The sequence below is a fragment of the Gekko japonicus genome, unplaced genomic scaffold (genome assembly GCF_001447785.1).
Source record: "Gekko japonicus isolate JY-2015 unplaced genomic scaffold, Gekko_japonicus_V1.1 scaffold40, whole genome shotgun sequence".
Lineage (NCBI taxonomy): Eukaryota > Metazoa > Chordata > Lepidosauria > Squamata > Gekkonidae > Gekko > Gekko japonicus.
The window spans coordinates 113,751-135,521 of NW_015172554.1; the positions used below are offsets into that span (position 1 = coordinate 113,751).

At 44.9% G+C, this 21,771-nt stretch overlaps 1 protein-coding gene across 3 annotated transcripts in view; it reads left to right on the plus strand.

Annotated features, from left to right (window-relative positions):
- Positions 1-391: 391 nt before the first annotated feature.
- Positions 392-21,771, plus strand: part of SLC31A2 (solute carrier family 31 (copper transporter), member 2) — a 31,330-nt gene continuing 9,950 nt past the window's right edge. The window contains exons 1-2 of one of the 3 annotated variants that reach the window (XM_015421166.1): positions 392-509; positions 16,881-16,947. In XM_015421166.1, coding sequence (XP_015276652.1) covers positions 501-509; positions 16,881-16,947 — 76 coding nt within the window. In that variant the 5' untranslated portion in view covers positions 392-500. Of the gene's footprint in view, positions 510-595; positions 650-10,228; positions 10,282-16,880; positions 16,948-21,771 lie in introns of those variants that run through there. The other 2 variants (XM_015421167.1, XM_015421165.1) reach the window with 2 other exon arrangements.

Genomic DNA, 21,771 nt, shown 5'->3' on the forward strand with positions numbered 1-21,771 from the left:
CCAAAGGCCAAAAACGCAAGCCGAACTGTGAAAGTGCAAGTAGCAAGAGGCGGCTTCCTGACTCCCCACTCCAGTCTATCCTTGGCTTCCCTGTCGTAGAATGTAATCGCCTACTGAAAATACTTAAATACAAGGAGTGATTTGTATGGCTATTGACGCCCGCACAATCCGCTTACTCCAGAGTAGAGCCAGTGCCTTTTATAAGTCCGCAGCCCTGCATCTTTGCTCAGCGGGTTCTACGGCTCGATTGCTTCAGGAATCCGCCCCGTCTGCCTCCTACGAATCTGCCCAGTTCGCCGGAGTCCAAAAGCAGCAACTACAACCCCCAGGATCCTCCCCGCTCGCCTCCCACGTGGTCCCTCGAAAAAAGATACAGTATCTTTCATTGAGACATACATTTGGACATAGGAGGAACTTGATCGCTGGGCGGAAAGTTGGAGCGGGCGGTTCGGCAGCTGCGTTCGTCGCGCGTCGCAGGGGGACAGGGGGAAGAAGGCGAGATGATGCCGGTAAGGATCTTTCAGATGGGTGGGTCTCAGATCGCCTTAAGATATTTACTAATCTAACAGAGCGGTCCTCGACAGAGTCGCACCTAAGCCCGCTGAATTCGGTGGATTCCGGAGGGTGTCGCCGTGTTTAGGATTGCACGGTAAGGCTCGCGAGTACCCATTTTCCTGTTGATGCCGGCTGTTCATCAGACCCCCTGGGGCTGTTCATCCTGAGAGTTCAGTCATCTGGCGGGGTGGGTGGGCGCGGTTCATTTTGTCTTGCGGTAAAATTAATTTGGGACCCCACAGGCCGCTGCTTTGCTGGAGGGAAAGTTCCTTTGGAATCAGAGGGGTCTTGAGGATGCGTTAAGGCAGGAGAAAAGTATTTGATTTGCTTGATCCGGTACCGCTGGACTTCGATCGACGCCGATTTTTTTCCAGGGCCACTTTGCAAACCAAAATGATACCAATGGCTTTTTAAAAAAAGTTTAACTACTTTTTTTTAACAAAATGCCCCCAAGTGTTTGTTTATCAGATGTCATGCTCTACGGAGCTTGCCTTAAAACGGTTTTAGAAAGAGGAAGGGAAGAGATTGGATTTATACCCTGCCCTGCCCTTCACTTCCCGAAGGAGTCTCAGAGCGGTTTACAATCCCCTTCCCCTCCCCACCCCACAACAGACACCCTGTGAGGTGGGTGGGGCTGAGAGAGCTCTTTTGAGAACTGCCCTTGAGAGAACAGCTCTGAAAGAATTTATGACTGACCCAAGATCACACCAGCAGCTGCATGTGGAGGAGTCAGAAATCAAAACCAGCTCTCCCAGAATACACCAAACTGGTTCTCAAAGTGGGTTTAGCTTCCAAAAAGTGAATTATGCAACCATGTGCTTATATGCTCAGGATGAAGTGTCCCTTGAATGTCTGTAAAATTTAGTCCCATGGAAGGGTGCATAGAGGTAGGCAAGGGGCAAACCACCTCTGAGCCTCTTCTGCCTTGGAAAACCCACAGTGTTGCCATAAGTCAGCTGTGACCTGACAGCAAAAAAGGAGCACTAAATACAACGGGACCACGGAGATACTAGTACAATAAAAACAAAATACACCGTGGAGAGAAGGTATTGCTCAAGGTCAAATACCACCAAAGTGTTACTTAAAGGCATATGTCTCAAACATAATAAATAAGAAAATCATGCATGGAGATTAAACTTTTAGTATGATCAGGGGTCATTTCGTAGAAAAAGAGCTAGGGGGACTCATTAGCATAACTCATTAGCATATGCCACACCCCCTGACATCACCGGAAGTGTGTCCTCCCCACAGCCGGCGGCGACCTCCAGCGGGCACCAGCAGGGAGCTCCAGGCCCCGCCCTCCCGCAACTCACCCGAGGGGATGGCGTCCCCCCGCGTCCCCCCCCCAAATGACCCCTGAGTATGATCCACATGAACTTATTACTTATTAGCACAAAAGCTATGAGACAAATACACAAATATAAAGAAGCCTTCCTGAAGCAAGACCAGTCAATGGGCTGTCCTTGAACACACGATAATCTTCTTTGCTGTTTCTTAGTTTCAAACTTTCACGTCTGCAGGGAGGTGGAGAAACCAGGCTGACGTCTCCTTTTGGCCAAGAGAGTTTCAATTCTGCTTCTTCAGAGCCAATATATTCTTATGGAACCACATCGGGATATAAATCCAAAGAATACATAAATTAAAAAATATTTTGCATGCCTTATCATACCCCCACAAGGGCTCGTTGCACTACTTACGGCAAAGTGGTTCTTGAGTGCAACGAGCCCTTGTGGGAGTATGATAAGGCATGCAAAATATGTAAACTGTGTGGTTCCATAAGAATATATTGGCTCTGAAGAAGTAGAATCAAAACTCTCTTGGCTGAAAGGAGACATCAGCCTGGTTTCTCAGCCTCCCTGCAGACCTGAAAGTTTGAAACTAAGAAACAGCAAAGAAGATTACAATATTCTCAAGGACTGTATACAGCCCATTGACTGGTCTTGCCTTCAGGAAGGCTTCTTTATATTTGTGTGTTTGTCTCATAGTTTTTGTGCTAATAAGTAATAAGTTCATGTGGCTCATACTAAAAGATTTACAGTTTAATCTCCATGCATGATTTTCTTATTTATTATGTTTGAGACATATGCCTTTAAGTAACACTTTAGTGGTATTTGACTTTGAGCAATACCTTCTCTCCACGGTGTATTTTGTTTTTGTAATTCAGCAAAAAAGGAGCACCAGATCACACTGTTAACATACCCTGGAGCATAAAAAAAACCCTCTGGTCACAGTCCAGTCAAACACTTTAAAGCACACCTGTTGATATTAACAGTATCTGAAAGTGATAATACAAGGATTGGATCAGGTCTGTCTTTTGCCATTGGATCCAGTGACTCCTTATGTTGGATCCAGTGACTTCTTTTGAACCAATTGTGCACTAGGTACTGTAGAAGTATTTAAAACCTACTCTTCCTTTCAAAGATGTAGAGTAGCTAACGTGGTGGTGGGGAACTCTTCCAGCCAGGAAATGGTCAGATCTTTGCTTCAACAACCCAACAGCACCAGGCATACCCATCCCAGCCTGTTCTCTTGACTGGTTCTCTTCCTTAGGAATTTGCAGAAACAAAAGTTGTTTGGGCAAACAAATTGTGGTGGGGTTCTTTTTCAGTGCTACTTTATCCGTGTAATTAAAATATTTGTATGCCACCTTTCCCACTGACCCCAAGGTGGCTTACTAGAAACCTGACCCACAGGGAACAAACAAAACCAAACACAAAAGGGGGGGGACCTGGGGAGGGGCCATGGTTCTGTGGTAGAGCACCTGTCTTGCACGCAGGAGATCCCAGGCTCAGTTCCCAGAAACTTCTGTTAAAAGGATCTGGTATTAGATGATGTCTACCCAGGCCTGAGTGGCCCAGGGTAGCAGGATCTCATCATATCTTGGAAGCTAAGCAGGGTTGGTCCCAGTTAGTATTTGGATGGGAGTCCATCAAGGAAGTCCAGGGTTGTGACACAGAGGCAGGCAATGGAAAACCACCTCTGAACATCTCTTGCCTTGAGTTGTGCACCATAAGTCGGCTGCGACTTGATGGCACTTTACACACCCATTAGATGATGATGATGAAGATGAAGATGAAGGCCTCCGCTTGAGACCTTGGAGAGCTGCTGCCAGTCAGGGTAGACAGTACTGATTTGGGTAGACCTGTGGCTCAACTCAGGAGCCGTGTTTACAAAATACAGTGAGAACACATTCAGTCCACAAGCACTGTGCACTTGGGTTTTTTTTACATGTGCACTGAGTAATTCTCATATTACATTCAACACATACACAGCTCAATGAGCAATTCAAGCCTCATTCATCCAGTGACTGGTTCCTAGTTTCATTGGTGAAGTGAAGGTACACTGACTCTTTCTTACAAACAGGTTGTACATGTGTTCACTGTAGCATGAACAGGGCTAGTATAAGGCGTCTTCAGGTGTTCATGCCCTTCAGGATGCAGATGGCTGCCTGACAAAAACAGAATTAAAATACATTAAAATGGCATTTAAATAATAGTGACTGCGTTATTAATTTGAATAGGCATTTGTCTTCAAGGAACTTACCCTTCCTGAGACATTTTGAATCTAAAGAGGGCTATGAAACCAAAGCAATAGCGGTGAAGCCATCATAGGATGCTACATAGCAATAGTACTTTGGAAGCATGTATATGTATATATATGGAGCTGCGGTGGCTCAAGTGGTGAAGACGCTGAACTGCAGGCTGTGGAAGGTCAGTAGTTCAGCAGTTCAAGACCCGGGTGCTGCATGACGGAGTGAGCTCCCGTCTCTAGTTCCAGCTCCTCCCACCCTAGCAGTTTGAAAGCAAGAAATTGCAAGTAGATAAATAGGTACCACTTTGGTGGGAAGGTAACAGCGTTCCGTGCACCTTGGTGTTTAGTCATGCCGGCCACATGACCACGGAAATGTCTTCGGACAGCGCTGGCTCTTCGGCTTTGAAACGGAGTTGAGCACCGCAACCCTAGAGTCGGATTCTACTAGCTTTTGAGCAAGGGAACCTTTACCTTTATATGTATATGTATATATGTATATATATATATATATCTGTGTGTGTGTGTGTATATATATATATGTATGTATGTATGTATATATATGCATATATGGTTGGGTCCTGTGAATCTGGTCTTCTAACAGTGGCCCTTTCCTCCAGCACAAGGAGGCCTCCACTGGCAGAAGATTCTCCTGGGTTAGTCGAAGCCTCCTTATGCCAGAGTAAAGCACTGCTGTTAGTGGAACAGACACCTGGGATCCTCACCCAACCCCTTTTCATTTATTGGTGCGATCCAAGTATTGCTGCACTCGTGTGTTCTTAATGGTGTAGAGCAGAGATTCCCAGTATGGTTCCTGTGGGCGCCGCGAGGCCTGCCAAACCTTTCCTGGAGCCCACCCAAAGGTTTTTGAAAAGTGCGCGGGTCCAAGTGGGGCTCTTGCCTTGCAGAGCTATTGACCACCCTGTGGAGATTTGATTAGTTGGGCGGGTTTAAGAGAAATCGCAGAATAAAATAACAAACCCCAAATCTCTCTTTAATCTTTTTTTTCTCATTAACATTTTATTGGTAGGATTAAAACAAAAAAACAAATATAACAATAAAAATATACATTTTAAATAAAATCAGGGAGAGTTTTATTTTTGTTGCTGCTGCTTCACTGTATATTTTTTAATCTACTGCTTTGTTTATTTGAGTCTGCTAATTTTGGTTTTAAATAACTGCCGTTTTAATTTGCTGCCGTGTAAATTATTTTAACCGCTGTTTTATTATTGTCAGTTACTTTTTTTTTTTAACAGTTTGGTTTTATCAGTTATCAGAAGCCCCTGTGCATGCTGATCTTTGATCGTAATAAATCAAATTGAATTGAAGCCCCTGTGAGTATTTTGGAGAGAGAAGCAGCTAAAACTTTTCTTAGGAAAAAGCACACACAGATTCTTAACAATGGCCCTGGAAGGTAGGCCAGTTTTAACATCAATGCTTCCTCTAAGCTGCGGAGTCTTGTGAGCAAAAATTCTGCTTTGTGAACTACTGGCATTTAAGTTGTGAGCGAGCAATTTGGCTACTGCATAAATTAGTTTGGTCTGGAGCCATCCTTCCTGAGCTGAGACAAAAATGTGCGAGCCGGAGGCTAAACAACTGTGAGCTAGCTCACACAAACTCAGCTTAGAGGGAACACTGGTTACCATCCATTTTGGAGATGCAGCAGTGAGGTTTAGAGAGATAGGCTTGTAAAAGGCCATGCATTTAAACATTTATATCACCCGCTGCCTCTAGTAAAATGCTTGAGGCAGCTTACAATGTTAATTTCTAAAAATGCAGAAAAAAGAGAGAGAGAAACAGCCGCATCTGGGAGGGGGAGAATCAGATTTCAACCCCTTCTATAAAGAGCAGAAGGCATAAAAGCCGTGTGTATGTTAAGTGCCGTCAAGTCACACCTGACTCATGGTTGATCTCTCACTGGGCGTTCAAGACCAGAGACAAACAGAGGTAATTTGCCACTGCCTGCCTCTCTGCATAACGACCCGGGATTCCCTCGGTGGTCCTCCCAGCCAAGTACTAAGCGGGGCCAGTCCTGCTTAGCAGCAGCTGAGATCTGACTAGACTGGGCTAGCCTGTCCTGTCCCGCTACAACCTGGTGAAGCCAGCAATCCCAAGGAGTTCTACAGTGGAGCGGAGGGGATCATATGATAGAGGGCAATACCACAGGAGCAGGAAAGGGGCTTTGCTCCCTGTGTAAAAGCGTGTACAGTGCAGCACCAGACGGGGCACAGTGGGGAGGGAGTGTCATAGAATCATAGAGCTGGAAGGAACCCCAAGGGTCATCTAGTCCAACCCCCTGCACAAAGCAGGACATTCACAAATACCTCCCCCCCCACACACACACACAGTGACCGCTGTTCCACACCCAGAAGATGACAAAAAAACCTCCAGGTTCCCTGGCCAAACTGGCCTGGAGAAAAATTGCTTCCTGACCCCAAAGTGGCAATCAGCATTTCCCTGGGCGTGTAAGAAAGGGCCACCAGAACTAAGCACTGATGCAGTCCTTCCAGCCCTCCCCCTCATGATCTGCCCAAGTCCACAAAGTCTTGGGAGTCAGAACAGCAAATGCCCAGTCTCTGGGGCTCACCAATCTTGCTTCTGACTATGGGGGCACATAGAACAGAGCTTCCAAAGGTGATCTTAACCAGCAAGCAGGTTTGTGGTTGGTGAGTTTCGAACTAGGTGTGCCACGATACTTGTTTTCTTGGTATATCTACCTGGCATGTGGCAGACAGGTTCTTGCCAAATAGCCAGTAAGGAGAGCTGTAAAATTGTTCCATCTACAGAATGACTGAAAAACACAAGACAAAAAACAAGATCTTAGTTCCCTTTTCTCCGCTCAGCTAGTCTACTTGCAGTGTTTACACAATTATCCTGCTGACTTCAAATCACAGCTTCCTGCACTTGCCTAATAAGAGCCTGATTGTTCATGCTGAACACCCACTAATTTGGCACCACACCCAAGCCAATCCTGTCTTGCGTGCACACCTTGCCAACTTCCATTGAAATTCTTGGGTACTCAGGATCCTAAAACCAGGGATTAATCAATGCCAAGGTTTGGCCTCAGTGGCCTTCTGCTATTGAGGCATCAGGTGGGGACAGACCCCAAAACCACACATAATTAACCTGTGGAACTCGTTGTTGATGGCCGCTAGTTCAAAGGGCTTTAAAAGGGAATTAGGCAACTTCATAGTGGAGGATAGACCTATTCACAGTCATTAGCCATGACCAGTGTTCCCTCTAAGCTGAGTTAGTGTGAGCCAGCTCACAGTTTTTTAGCCTCCAGCTCACACATTTTTGTCTTCGCTCAGGAAGGAGGGCTCCAGAGCAAACTAATTTATGTAGCACCCAAACCGCTCCCTCACAACTTTAATGTCAGTAGCTCACAAAGCAGAATTTTTGCTCACAAGACTTCACAGCTTAGAGGGAACATTGGCCATGACAGTTAAATGGAAGCTTCCATATCCAGTGGAAGTATACCTCTGGATAGTGGTTGCGAGGGTGGAAGAGGGAGAGGCTGTGGCCCTTCTGCAGATCTTCCGCAAGCACCTGGTTTCCCCCCTATGGGAAACACACTGCTGAATTAGGGGGGGCATTTATCCTGCCCAAAGAGCTGCGGTGGCTCAAGCGAAGACGCTGAACCGCAGGCTGTGGAAGATTAGTAGTTCAGCAGTTCGAGACCCGAGTGTGCCGCATGACGGAGTGAGCTCCTGTCTCTAGTTCAAGCTCCTGCCAACCTAGCAGTTCGAAAGCAAGAAATTGCAAGTAGATAAATAGGTACCACTTTGGTGGGAAGGTAACAGCGTTCCTTGCGCCTTGGTGTTTAGTCATGCCAGCCACATGACCATGGAAACGTCTTCGGACAGCGCTGGCTCTTCGGCTTTGAAACAGAGATGAGCACCGCAACCCTAGAGTCGGACTCGACTGGCTTTCGAGCAAGGGAAGCCTTTACCTTTACCTTATCCTGCCCAGAAGGTCTTCTCTTATGACAAGTCATATTAAAGGCTACCTGAACGTGTGCCGTTCTGTCACCCCTGAGTAACCACAATTCACTTTGTTTATTTATTTATTTGATTTTTACCCCGTCCTCCCCGCTAAGGCAGGCTCAGGGCAGCTCATGCAAGAACAATAGATAAGACAACAGTATAAATATCAATATAAAAATACACACAACATAGTTATTGCAACCATTAACATAGCGATGGCAGTGCAAAGTGCATATGAAAACATGCGTTCAGCAACAGGATCCCCGATCGGCGGGGCCAGGCTGGAAATGGGATTGACACGGGGCATAGATGATGAAGCGCAGCTCTTTACATAAATGCCTGGTGGAAGAGCTCCATTTTCGCAGCCCTGCGGAGCTGTGAAAGGTCCCGCAGGGCCCTGATCTTCCCCCGGAAGCTCATTCCACCAAGTGGGAGCTGCCACAGAAAGTACCAGCTCCATGACAACTTCCTTTTGCCTTGGCTGCTCAGACAGAAGTAGCCACCCATTTGACATTTGCAAAAGTGCAGCTCTCACGTTGAAGTGTACACCCAAAACAGCATGTGTGAACTGGCCCTAAGGCACAGGACTTTCTCATCAAGAGTCAAGCCAAAGGTATCCAGTCTAGTCTCTTTGTTTCTGGGAACTCACTCCTCTCAACATCCGTTTCTGTTCCTCAGTGACACAATGGTTTAGTTCCCTTCTCTGAAAGTTTAGTTTTTCATCAGAGTTTCAACACCCAGTCCAAGACTCAACAGGAGTGTGCAATTTGGCACAAAGAAACCATGGCCTGATGGCAGTACTCAGGGGTTATTTCCTGCAGGAGCGCACAGGAGCAGAGCTCCAGCAGTAAAGAGCCCAGGGGGCGGGCACATGCAACAAGCCCCACCCCCTGCTCCCAGCAGCCCTCAGTCAGAGCACGAAGCAGCCCTCCTTCTTTCCTTCTCTCCTTTCCCTTTCCCTCCTTATTTCCTTCTCTCCCTCTTTCTTCCCCTCTTTCCCTCTTTCTTTCCTTCTCTTTCTTTCTCTCTTTCCTTCCTTCCTTCCTTTCTGCACAGATCTGTGCATTCCCTCCCCCAGCTAGCAATCCAAAACAGTCCAGTGGCACCTTTAAGGCCAAGTTTTATTCAGGTACAAGCTCTCCCTCCTCTGTGAGGGCAGATCTGCACATTCCCCCCCCCCAAAAAAGCTAGCAATCCAAAACAGTCCAGTGGGTGTTGCCTTCTGACACACTTCTGGTGATGTCAGGGGGTGTGACATATGCAAATAAGTTATGCTAATGAGTTATGCTAATGAGCTCCTTCTCCTCTTTTTCTACGAAATGACCCCTGGCAGCACTGCTCCTTGAAACAGGCCCTGGTAGTTGGTAAAGAGGCCAACCCAGTCCCGATCCTTTGGTCAGCCCCAAAGCTAAACCACACAAGGCGACAATTACTGGGTGGAAAACGGTGTGATGAAAGCGCCACCTACCTTGTTCAGAGTCAGACCGGTGATCTGCATGTGACCTCCTCTGGCTAGCAGCAACTCTCCAGGGTTTCAGACAGAAAGGTCTTTCCCAACATCTGCTTTGAGATCCTTCACTTAGAAGAAGAAGAAAAGAGATTGGATTTATACCCCGCCCTTCACTTCTAGACTCAGAACGGCTTACAAACTCCCTTCTCTTCCCCTCCCCACAACAGACACCCTGTGAGGTGGGTGGGGCTGAGAGCACTCTTGACAGAAACTGCTCTTTTTCAAGGACAGCTGTGCCAGAGTTTGTGACTGACCCAAGGTCACATCAGCAGGTGCAAGTGGAGGAGAGGGGAATCAAACCCGGTTCTCCCAGATTAGAGTCCGCGCACTTAACCACTACACCAAATTTAGAGGTTCCAGGGACTTAACTTAGGACCTTCTACATACATGGCAGGTGTTTTCTTAGCTCCAAATATGTATTCCCCCCCCCCCGATAAATGCTTCCCAACAATTCCTGAGTATTCCCCCTTTTTCAAACATCCTTTCTGTCTTAATCTAGATTTTGCAGATGTTGAGACTTCCAATCTCAACCATGCTGGTGCCTGGGAAGGGCCAGGAGATGTAGCAGGAGGTGGAGCCTGACCAAAAATCAGCCATATGAATAGCAAATTCTTTCCGTTGGCTCTGATGCCTGGCAGCCATTATGAACCCAGCCCATGCTTGGGGACAAACATGAAGTTGAGACCTGAGCAGGGAAAACAGGTATGACAACAGTCCCATCAAGCTGTCACCACCCACCCTTCCTCTGCCATCACCATACAGCATGTGCGGAGTAGCTATGGAAGAACCATAAACATTCCTTGCACAACACGACAGGTGAAAGCACAACTCCATAAGGTGGTGACTTAATACCCCTCAGCAGGAGGGGCAGTTATAAGGATCCTGTTGGCAGCCATAACGTCTTGCTTTCACAACCTGCCCCCACATTTCCCATCAACTGATGACCCTGCGCTCATGCCTGGAGGGGCATGCTTCCCTTTGATACATAAATCTGTGTCTGCGTGCTCCCATTGCCGAATTGGAAACACACAGTCAGAGTCCAACGAGTTAGATGAATATCAGTTTAATGCATTGAAACAGGGGAATACAGGGGCTGAATGCCTTAGCACCTCAGCAATTCCAAAGCTGTATTCTGCCATAACCAGGAAGGGCAGAAGGTCTTTTACCCCAAATGACACCATATATAGTTTATACCAGTGTTCCCTCTAAGCTGAGTTAGTGTGAGCTAGCTCACAGCTTTTTAGCCTCCGACTCACAGATTTTTGTCTCAGCTCAGGAAGGATGGCTCCAGGGCAAACTAATTTATGCAGCAGCCAAATTGCTCGCTCACAACTTTAATGCCAGTAGCTCACAAAGTAGTATTTTTGCTCACAAGACTCCACAGCTTAGAGGGAACATTGGTTTATACATTAAAAAATCTCTAATTGGCACCAAGCAGTTAACATCATGCAAGCATCATTTGACTTTAAACCGTGCTGTTGGTCTCTCTTTATGCTGGTCATATATTGTCAGTGATTGCATTTGTTTATCTGTTTTCCAGGACAATGAGAACCTTAGAGAACACTGGGTCTCCTTTCGGAGGGCTCGCTGATAAGGGGTGTGAATCATATTAACCTTTGTTCTCTACATCTTTGCAGCTTACGCATTCCATTTCTATTTCATCCTAACTCCATCTACAAAGGCTTCTAATAATACTTTTGCTTAATATGCCTTCTTATATCAAAAAATGCAATTATAAAATATATTCCACTATTCGTTTCTCTAATCATAAGATTCCAGGTTACATACCAGAATCTGGATCTATTATAATTAAACTTTTGAAGGCACAGTGACAGCTGTCAACATATAAATATGTCAGAGGAAATATCAGAACCCACATTCAGAAGTCACATTCATTTTTCCCTTGTCCTACACCTTTGCAGTCTGATTCTATGCATGCTTGCTTAGAAGCAAGTCTTTCCAAGTAAGCACAAAGATACCTCAAATCTAGGCACTACAAAGATAACAGATATCCAGTCCCACATTAAAGACATATTAGGAAAAAGGAGAGGAGGAGGAGGAGGTTCAATAAGTTATTGGGGGGAGGGAACAGGAGGGTAGATGGATGCATTTTAAGGCGTGCTCAAATGCAGTGACAGAAAGAACTAAATGTCCTTTGCTTGACCCACAAGGGGAAAGGAGGTTCAAGAAAGAAGTTCAGAGTGGAAACAGTCAGTGTAAAGGAGATGCTGAAAAAAAAAAATAGGACCAAGAGGGAGGGAATGAAAGAGCAAAGAGAAGAGAGCCTAATATTGATCGCACAAGGAACTCAGACAGAGAGGGGAATAGAACTTAAAAGGCCACAGCTTGGTATCAGAACACCTCCTTTGCATGCAGGAGATCCCGGGTTCTCTCTCTGGCATCTCCACCAGTTCAGAATTCTCACTAGCAGGTTTTGCTTCTGTTTGCTCTGCAGAATTGTTCGCAGCCAGTAGATAACTAGGTGGGTTTGGGCCAGCATAAAAGGAGCTTAGTACGCTTCTGAAGAAAATGCATCCAGTGTTATGAAGGAGACCTGAAGACTAAATTCCGGTGGCTTCCGGTTTTCGGCGACTCGCGAACGAATGAACGCCATCGAGCTCCAATGGGTGCAATTCGGATCGAGGCGGCAGGGGGGGTTCGGACGTCTTCGCCCCCCCCTCACGAAGCTCTTGGAGGGAGCTTCTAGCCTGGAGTGCTGGAGGAGCCGCTCCCGAAGCTGCGGCTGAAGGATCGAGGGTCTTTTTTTGCTCCTTAAGGTCCTGCTGCCCCGAGGACAGCAATGGCACCCAGAGACGTTACCGGACCGGAGCATTCCAGGACTTAAGCAAAGGACTCTCCCGCCTAGGGGATGACATCCAGTGAAAAAAACAGTGAGTTAATGAGTTTCAAAAGAAAGACAAAAATAAAGTGGGTGGAAAAACCGACAGTGAGACGGCAAAACCCCATGGGGGGGGAACTCTCGGGAGGAAGAACCCTACCCTATAGCGCAAAAAGCAGCAAAATGGGAAGCAATCCGTCAACAAGCTGTTAGAAACTCACCCAAACAAAGCGGATTGCAGCGGGGCTCGTTATTCAGTCTAGAGGAAAACCTTAGAACTTTTAAGAACTTTTACCTTAATGTAAAAAATGTTGCAGCGAGGGGGGAAAATGGCATCCACGGGAAGCGTCAGCACAGCATCACCGGTCACAAGACCGGAAACTACCACTTATTTAGCTGGTACGATCTCTGAAGCTTTGCGCCCCCTGCTGGATCAGCTGACGAACCTCAACAAAAAGTTTAATGATTTGCAGGAGTTGAAGGAGACCAAAGATAAATCAAAGAAGATGGTCAAAAAGCTAATACAGGTTGAAACTAAGACCAAAGAGATGGATCAAAGAATGGACACTGCTGAGAGTAAAAGAGCTTCTGAAAAACAACAATTATTACAATTGCAAGTGGAAGGATCCCTATATGTTTTAAGATTTCAAGGGGTACCGGGGGGGGGGAACATGAAAATTTAAGCAAAATCTTAAGTGAAGCATTGGGGCCCCCTTGATCAACAGCAAACCTGAATTATTGCAAGCAGACATAGACATGATTTATAGAACTTATTCAGAGTTTGTGAAGAAAAATAATCTTCCAGGAGAAATATTTGTTAAATTTGCAAAAAGATCAACAAGAGATACTTAAAGCCTCTACTGCTACAACATTAAAAATCCAAGAGGAAGAGATAAAAATACTGAAAGATGTTCCATTCGAAATATGTAAGAAGAGGAAGCAATGCAGAAACATCACAACATTCCTTCAAAAGAACAATGTCCAATACCGATGGATTTTACCAGAAGGTCTTATATTCAACTATAAAGAGAAGAAGGAAAAGATTGACTCTCTCTCTAAAGCAGAAGCATTCCTGAAGCAGCACCAAACTCCGACAAAAAAAAAAGAAAAGAAGCAGAGGAAAAGAAGGCGACAGAAGAAAATAGTGATCATCAGGCGTCAGCCACTGACAGTTCTTCATCTACTTCGGTGTCCCTGGTTGAAATCTTTGACTCTGACTTTGATTCTGTCTTGGGAGCTGCAGCGCCCAGATCTTATAAGGTTAAAATCCCCTGGCAGAAGAAGACAAAGAAGCGTAAAGACAAGAAGACATCCAAATGAAGATCTACGATTTCTCTGTGTCAGAAATTTAAAAATTTATAATATTGCTTAGATGCGATACTAAAATTATTTTTTTTGTTTTTTCTAATTGAATACTTGTTACTTAGTAATTGAATGGTTTATTGTAAACTTAATTATAATAGGGAAATACCCAAAGCGTAACACAGATAACATGATCATTATTGTACCTTGCTGCTTATATTTGCACCAACATACCTACGTGTAGCAATACAGGACTCACTTCTTACATCTGATGAAGTGGGCTGTTGTTCAGAAAAACTTCGTATCGCAATAAATCTTTAGTAAGTGAATCAGTAAGAAATCTATTTTGGTTTATCCTTGTACCTTAGCCTAGCACAAGAGCAGGAGCAAACTGGGTTATGTGGTGGTGCTGGGTGAGAACTACTAGGATCACGGGGACTGATTTTGCTGCCATTCTTTCTAAAAGATTGTCATGTGTCATATAACATGAAACTTAATGTCTACAGTAGCAAAGTAGAATTTACAAAGGGATACTAGATGCCCCACCAACAGAGCAAGAACCCACTGCCTGAACAGTGGTTAAAATGTAATTAAATCTGGAGGGGGGGGGAGTTCTAACCTCTGTTCTACATGTGTAACCACTAGAACAGGTTAGCTTTCGATTACCATGAACGTAAAGTGGAAGGAGCATCCTTTTACTAGTGTTTTAGATCATGGGGAAATGTTATTCCCCCCACCCCCGGCGCATGCTTCTGTTCATAATATTAACAACATTAGGGCTTCAGCTATATCATGCCTTTTCTTTAGCAAAGGTAATCTATTTGTCCCAGCTGCGCTAAAAGTTTTTGTAGGCAGAGTCATTTCCCAACTATTGTATGGGATTTCCAATTTGGATAAGGGCCTTTGATCGGACCAGGGAGCGGTGGCGCAGGTGGTAAGTGAAGCCTGCATTACATCTGGCCGAGCAGCTTTGGCTGTTCGAGCCCCACCGCGGCCGGAGTGAGCTCCCGGCCCTATGTCCCAGCTCCTGTCCACCCAGCAGCTCGAAAGCCCGTTAAAGGGCAAATAGACAAATTGGGTACCTGCTCTTAGAGTGGGGGGGCACCCGTCCCTTGTGGTGTAGCGGCGGCGGCATGAGCAAGCGGCGGCGGAGAAGCATGGCGGCGGCTGGCGAGTGAGAGGAGGCTGGGCCGACAGATGTGGAGGCAGGGCGGCGCAACAGGCCGGAGCCTGATGGACAGAGGCCGACAGCGAGCATGCGCAGACGTGCGCTCGGCCCAGACTCGAAGGTGTCGCAACAGCCAGGAAGTCGTAAATCAAGACCAGCGCCAGGAGGACGTCGCCCTCAGACAACAGGAAAAAACAACTCGCTACAAAGGGTGCCTGGTAGGTTAGTCACACACCCCCTTGTATGTGGCCCTAGGTCAGGATTTGTACTGATTAAATTTGTGAACTGCTCAGAGCCCTCAGGGGGTGAGCGGTATACAAATGGAAGGATAAATAAATAAAAATAAATAAATTGAATGTATGCATTCTGCACACAGCCCTTTGTTTAGAAACTGGTCAAAATTTAGTAGAAACCAAAGTGTAGCTCATGACAATTAAATCCTGGTTGCATTTGCATTATTGCATGGACACTGGAAGTTTTATTCAGCAAATGCTCACTGAGCCCAATATCTCTAACTGGTCAGCTTATATTGAGGAAGAAATGCTGGCCTTTGGCATTTCCCTAGATTCGCTGGCCATGCTCCCTTTCACGAGTGTGTACTTGTTAATCAAACACAGAATCCTCGACATTGAAGCTCAAAAGCTTTATAGTTTGGCTAACAAGTCTTGTTCCCCTCTCAGTTTTGAGGTTCCTCTTACTACAGGTCAGATGGTTTCTTATTTATCCCTTTTACAAGTCCTCCAAACTTGGAGAGCCTTCTCCCTGGCAAGATTCAATGCTATGCCATCATGGTAGATTTAATAAGACTGCATACTTAACTAGGACTTCTCTCTGTAATTCCAGCTGCGTCAAATCGATGTCACACATCCTCCTCCACTGCTACTTATATGCAGATTTGCATGCTAAACATTTAAACTTGTTTTTAGCTGGAATGTTGGGCCTTATATCCTGCTGGTTCTGCTGGTCTGTTTTTTCACACTGATCCTGTATGAGTAGTAACAGGATCAGTGTGAAAAAACAGACCAGCAGGATATAATGCCTACATAGAATCCACCTGCTAAGGCATTCAGCAATTATAGCCCATTGAAGAACATAGCTGTAAGCATAGCTTTATGATGAAGTGGTGTTTTTACAATTATTTAAAATATTAACATTTATGTATGTGGAGCGATGTAATTGTTATTAAATAACAATGAAAATGTATTGTAACAGCTATTGTACTTTTTAGAATCAACAGTATATTTTCAATATGTCACCAAGAGAAATTAATTGTTGAAAGACAGTTTATGTAAGGTTTCATACTATTTTTATTCTTATTCATATTATATATTTGCACACTGTTATATATAATTTTAAATGAGACTTGTATTGTTGTATTTGATAAGGTACACATCCTTGTTCAGAAGAAGATCATTGTCGAAACGACACACCATTCCAGAGACCACAGTCTACATTCACTATCTATATTACTTCTTTTCTGTTATTGTATATTATGATTTATGAATATAGTACCAAGCGCTAAATTGTCACAGTTCTTTTTTCTTTTTTCATTGGTTAAAAAAAATTAAGACAGCTCTTTGAAAAAGAGGGGATTTTGGGGGAAAATATGAAGAGAATTCTCAAACTTTAGGAAACGTTTAAGAGTAACTTTGTTTTTAAACATCAACATCCATCACATTTAAGTTTTCATAAAAATTTAACGTAGAGTCAAAGTTGTTTGAAAGTTTTTCCATGTTTGAAGTTATCATTATACCTGGTGATTCTAGTTTGACCTCAGGCATATTTTGTGAAAGGGATGTGAAAATTAGCTGCAATTAAAATACTAAAGTCAGCTAGAATGCAGCAGCTGAAAATAGGATCCCCCGTTTTTAAAAAATAAAAAAATCTGTATCCTATTAACAGAACAAAGAGAAGGAATGTGTAGCTAGCCAAAGAAGCCTGGGCCAGATTAATCTCTTATTTTGGCTCAACCTTGTCTCTCTCTCCCCACAGATGTATTTCTTCTTCTCTGACAAAGTGGTTCTTCTGTTTGACTTCTGGAATGTCCACAGCCCTGCAGGTAAGGAAAACAATCTTATCTTAAATTGTGTAAACTGATGGGTCCAACTAGAAATATCCCGAGTACAGCAAAGATTAGGTGTCACCTGAAACTTCCTTCAGACTTCTGAAACAATAAAAGGTCTCTCTGTTTAGTTTCCTTAAGTAACAGCCTCCTTGAGGACTTGAACTTCGCAAGACTTTTTCTTGCCAAGGACAAAAGATCAGAGAGTACAAAAAAGAACAAGATTCAAAGTGAACTTTACTTACAACAAGTAAACACCTAAGATTGTGTTCTTACTGCCCAGCCTTCCTTAGGACTTGGGTGTCCTGTGCAATTATATAGTGCACTAGACTCCACCCCCTAATCTGGTGGGCCAGTCAAGGATCAGAGGGATGGAACCATGGCTATATGACCTGTACTTTCTGGGCAATGTCCAGTTTAGCCAGTGATGGGCTCTCTTGCTTAATTTCTAACCGGGTGGAATGACTGTCCCCTGAGGCCAAGGACTTTGGGCTACTCACTGAACTTGTGTTGCTAACCCCGTCACACACACACCTCTATTTTGTAGGGATGGGTACATTGTGCTGAAACAAAAGTGTTGCTGGGATACACCTTCTGAAGTACATGGAAAGGTGTTTATCTTGTCCTTGAGTACAGCTTGTTCTTTCAAGTGGACTGCAGAATCACAGACATTTTCTTATCTTGCATTAAGGTCGGGCTCCTAAGGTGACCAAGGGGGAGCATGATTGAATTTTTAAATTATGGGTTGGATCCTATCAACTTTTTCACTTGAGTTCACCATTCCCCTCCCCTCTAACTTCAGTCCCTATCCTACCTGGATTTTGTCCACGTGAGTTCCACAGTTCCCAACATAACCTTTTTAGTCATCCAGAGGAGCCCCATCCTACATCTGTTACCAGCAGAAAAACTGGTAGGATGACAGGAGTGGGGGAAGGGGATTGATAGCCCCCCCCCTAACATTATCAGTTAACACAATTATCTTGATGGGGCAGTAGATTCATGACCCAAAATGTAGCGATGATGATTTCTACTTTAAACAGCTCGAAAAGTGGATTGGACCAATTCATAGAGGGAAAGGCCACCACTTTTAGGCCAAGAAAGCAACAAATTTTGTCTTCTTGTTTGGAAATGCTTCCTATTATACAGTATGGGGCTGGTGAGGAAGCTTCCTTTTGCTGTAGAGTTGCGTCAGATGCCTACAAGGCCAAAGGGCACGCAACTCTTGCCAGCAGGGGGAACCAGAGTGCAATGAGAGGGGAAAGCAGTTGCCCACGCAAGGGCTATCTTGGCTTTTTGCAGGATTTGACCAGCCAATTGATTGGCATACCCGCTGGGGTTGCCAGGTCACTCTGACCACTGGTGGGGCATTGGGGGGAATAGGCTAGGAAACACCTGGAGAGTTGGTGATGGAGCTTGAGGAGGACAGGGACCTAGATGGGGTACAATGCCACAGAGTCCACCTTTCTCTGATCTCTGTAGTTTGGAGATGAGATGTAGAAGAAGAAGAAGAAGAGATTGGATTTATACCCCACCCTTCACTTGGAGTCTCAGAGCGGCTTACAAACTCCTTTCCCTTCCCCTCCCCACAACAGACACCCTGTGAGGTGGGTGGGGCTGAGAGAACTCTGACACAAACTGCTCTTTTTCAAGGACAGCTGTGCCAGAGCTTGTGACTGACCCAAGGTCACATCAGCCGGTGCAAGTGAAGGACTGGGGACTCAAACCCGGTTCTCCCAGATTAGAGTCTGCACACTTAACCACTACACTAAACTGGCTCTCTACACCAAACTGGCTCTCCCTAGTTCCCACCTGGAGGCTGGCATCCAAGTGCCAGCCCGAGTTATATCGTGTGAAGATAAATAAGTGAAAAGGGTGTGTGCATGTGTATGTGCAACTGCATAGTGTAGACTGCATGCCTTTGGGACAAACAGATTTCTGTTTGTGTCAAACTGTACTCAGGTGAGGTGCCCAAGTGGCGGGAGATACATTATTAGGCCCAGGGCGGGAATTCAAGTAGAATTTTGAGAACAGACCAATGAGGGAGCAGCAAGTGCAAGGGAGCAGTTGGACTCAATCGACAGAGGAGGAAGCCAGGAGATCCAGCCTGGAAAGAATGGAAGGAAATTTGGTGCACCAGCTGAGAGTTTAGCTTGAAAGAGAAGGTAAACAGATGAGCAAAAGGCTGGCGCTGAGCGACACACTGAAGCCTTTGTCACACGGCTGCTCAGCTTACTGGTTTAACCTAGCTGGAGCCATTTCCCCTGTAGGCACCCTGGCCCGGATCCCAGAGATCTGTTAACAGTGGCACTTTCCTCTGGCTTAAGGAGCCTTCTGCTGACACAAGAGGCAGCCGCAGACAGTTCCTGGCACTGGTGAAAAACAATGTGTTAGGAGGACGGATCCACAGGAGTCAAACTCAGGTTGGGGGGTGGAGCCTGAAGAGGGGTGGGGTGGGGAAGGGAGGGACTTCAGTGGGGTATAATGCCTTAGAGCCATTTTCTCCAGGGCAATGGATCTCTCTCGCCTGGAGATCTCCAGCCACCACCTGGAGATTGAACCTTGTAAGGAAAAACAAACGTGATACGATAACAAAACCTTGTTAGAGAAAAATATATCTTCTTTAATTATCCAGTGAATAACAAATCATAAAGATGTTTTCTTTGAAGTAAATTGGTCTCAAGTTTTTCTTTCTCATAGTACAGCGCTCAATGGACTGTTTCACTTAAGGTTTCATCAGATGAGACCTTACATCTTTTGTATTTTTCCTACTCCCTCTTCCTTTCTAGCTTACATCATTTGGTTATGTAAGCTAGAAAAAATACAAAAGGTGTAAGGTCTCCTTTGATGAAACCTTGAGTGAAATGGTCCATTGAGCGCTGTATGTCAGAAAGAGAAACTTGAGACCAATTTATTTCAAAGAAAACACCTTTATGATTTGTTATTCACTGGATAATTAAAGAAGATACATTTTTCTCTAACAAGGTTTCGTTATCATATCACGGTTGTTTTTCCTTACAAAGTTCAGCCTGTCCCGTGATCTCTCATCCTTGGCACCACCGGGAGATTGGCAACCGTGAGAAAAGAACCAAAAAGGTTAATTACGAACCAATATAGGGCCAGTTACTAAAAACTATATGTATAACCTAAATATTGTCAAAATACATGTATTTATTATCAAATGGTTCAAAACATTTATGGGCCCAACTGTAGCCTCATTACAACATAAAAATATAATGTATGCAAAAGGGAATTGTTGTGACCTGATGCGTTTTGGCCCAAATCAGCCTTCTTCAAAGAGCAGACAACATGTGTACATAAAGGCTCATGATACGATAGTAAAACAATATACAAAAACGATGCACAAGTTTAACAAAATAGATTACACGAGGCAAAAGAATATTTGTGAGGCCTCCTAAGTCAAACCTTAGTGTTGAATGAAACGGGCAGGAGGCGGTGGGCTTTGCAAGAGATTAGCTCAGATGTTTGTGGGGGTTTGAGGGAGTGGAACAACACCAATCGCTTTATTTACAGCAGATGGCTAACTAAATTTCACGTGAGTCCTTGCCAAAGTTTACGGAGGTTCTGCCAGCCCCAGAGAGTACCAGTGATGGAGACGAGACTGGTGTTTTTCCAAAACAAATTGTCTTTTTACTGAGCAATATCGAAATCACATACATACAAAATCAGATTCACACACACAAGCAATCAAGTTTCCTTTAGAGTTACAGGAATAGAAAATAGTTTCTCATTTACTTAGGAAGAGGTTTAATATTTGCCTGTTCCTGAAGTCTTGTCTGTTGCAATGTAAAAATAGGTAAAGAATGATAGAATCTAGGGGTACTTCTAAATCACACTCTGCTAGAACCAGCTAGCAGGGCATGGACCTCTTTGGCTGCGCACACCAAAGGATCAACTAAAGACAAAGGGTTTTTGCAGGCTGGGCAGAAGGGGAGTTAAAGCAGGCGGGGGGGTAGTGGCTAGCAAAAGCCTTAACGCATGGTCTTCGCGTTTTATAGTGAAATCGTGGGGTGGGTGGCAACCTAGTCAAACTGAGATCCCACCTATCTGTAGTCCGTCCCATCCCTACTTCTTATTGGTGTGTATAGTGAGGGGCAGCACCTTTGAGGGTTGGGCCAATATTTGAAACTCTAGACTCTAACTCATGGAAAGCCATCTGGTCAGGTGTGAATTCTCAGCGTCATGATTCTCCTTGATGTGCAGATAGATACTGGCTTTCCATTGACTCTAGGCACGTCCACCAGGAAATGGCAATTCAGATGCAGATTAGCTCCCTGTAAAACATGACATCAAGTCTCTCAGCAATGGGGGAATACTTGTCCTTTTAAGCTGTATTCCCTGCTAACAATGGCGAAATGTGCTTCTTCTTCCCATAAGGCTTAGTAGCTGTGTGTGTGTCTGCAACCCTCTATGTGAAATCTCTCTCACAAAAGGCGATTCAAACAGCTTTACCTTTGAGCCTATGAGCAAATGTGTGCGTACAATCTATGTAGTGTTAGCATATATGCATAAATTCATGAACAGCAAATATTAGTCCATTTCTCAACAAAAGATTGCATGAGTTTGGAAGAGGACTTGGGGTCCAAGAAGTTTGAGGGATGCCGTCTTGGGCCTTCCTATCAATTGCAGAACCCACACCCATCTGGCAAGGGGAGCCAAAGTGGATGGGCACGGAATCTGGTTTGCCAGGTGTGCTTTCAGGATATAAAAGGATATATTGCTGGGCGTTTTTCTGCCACAGAAGCCGAGGGTAGGCCAGCTTCAATCTGGAGTAGGCTCTCGGAAGGAAATGAGTCAAGCAAC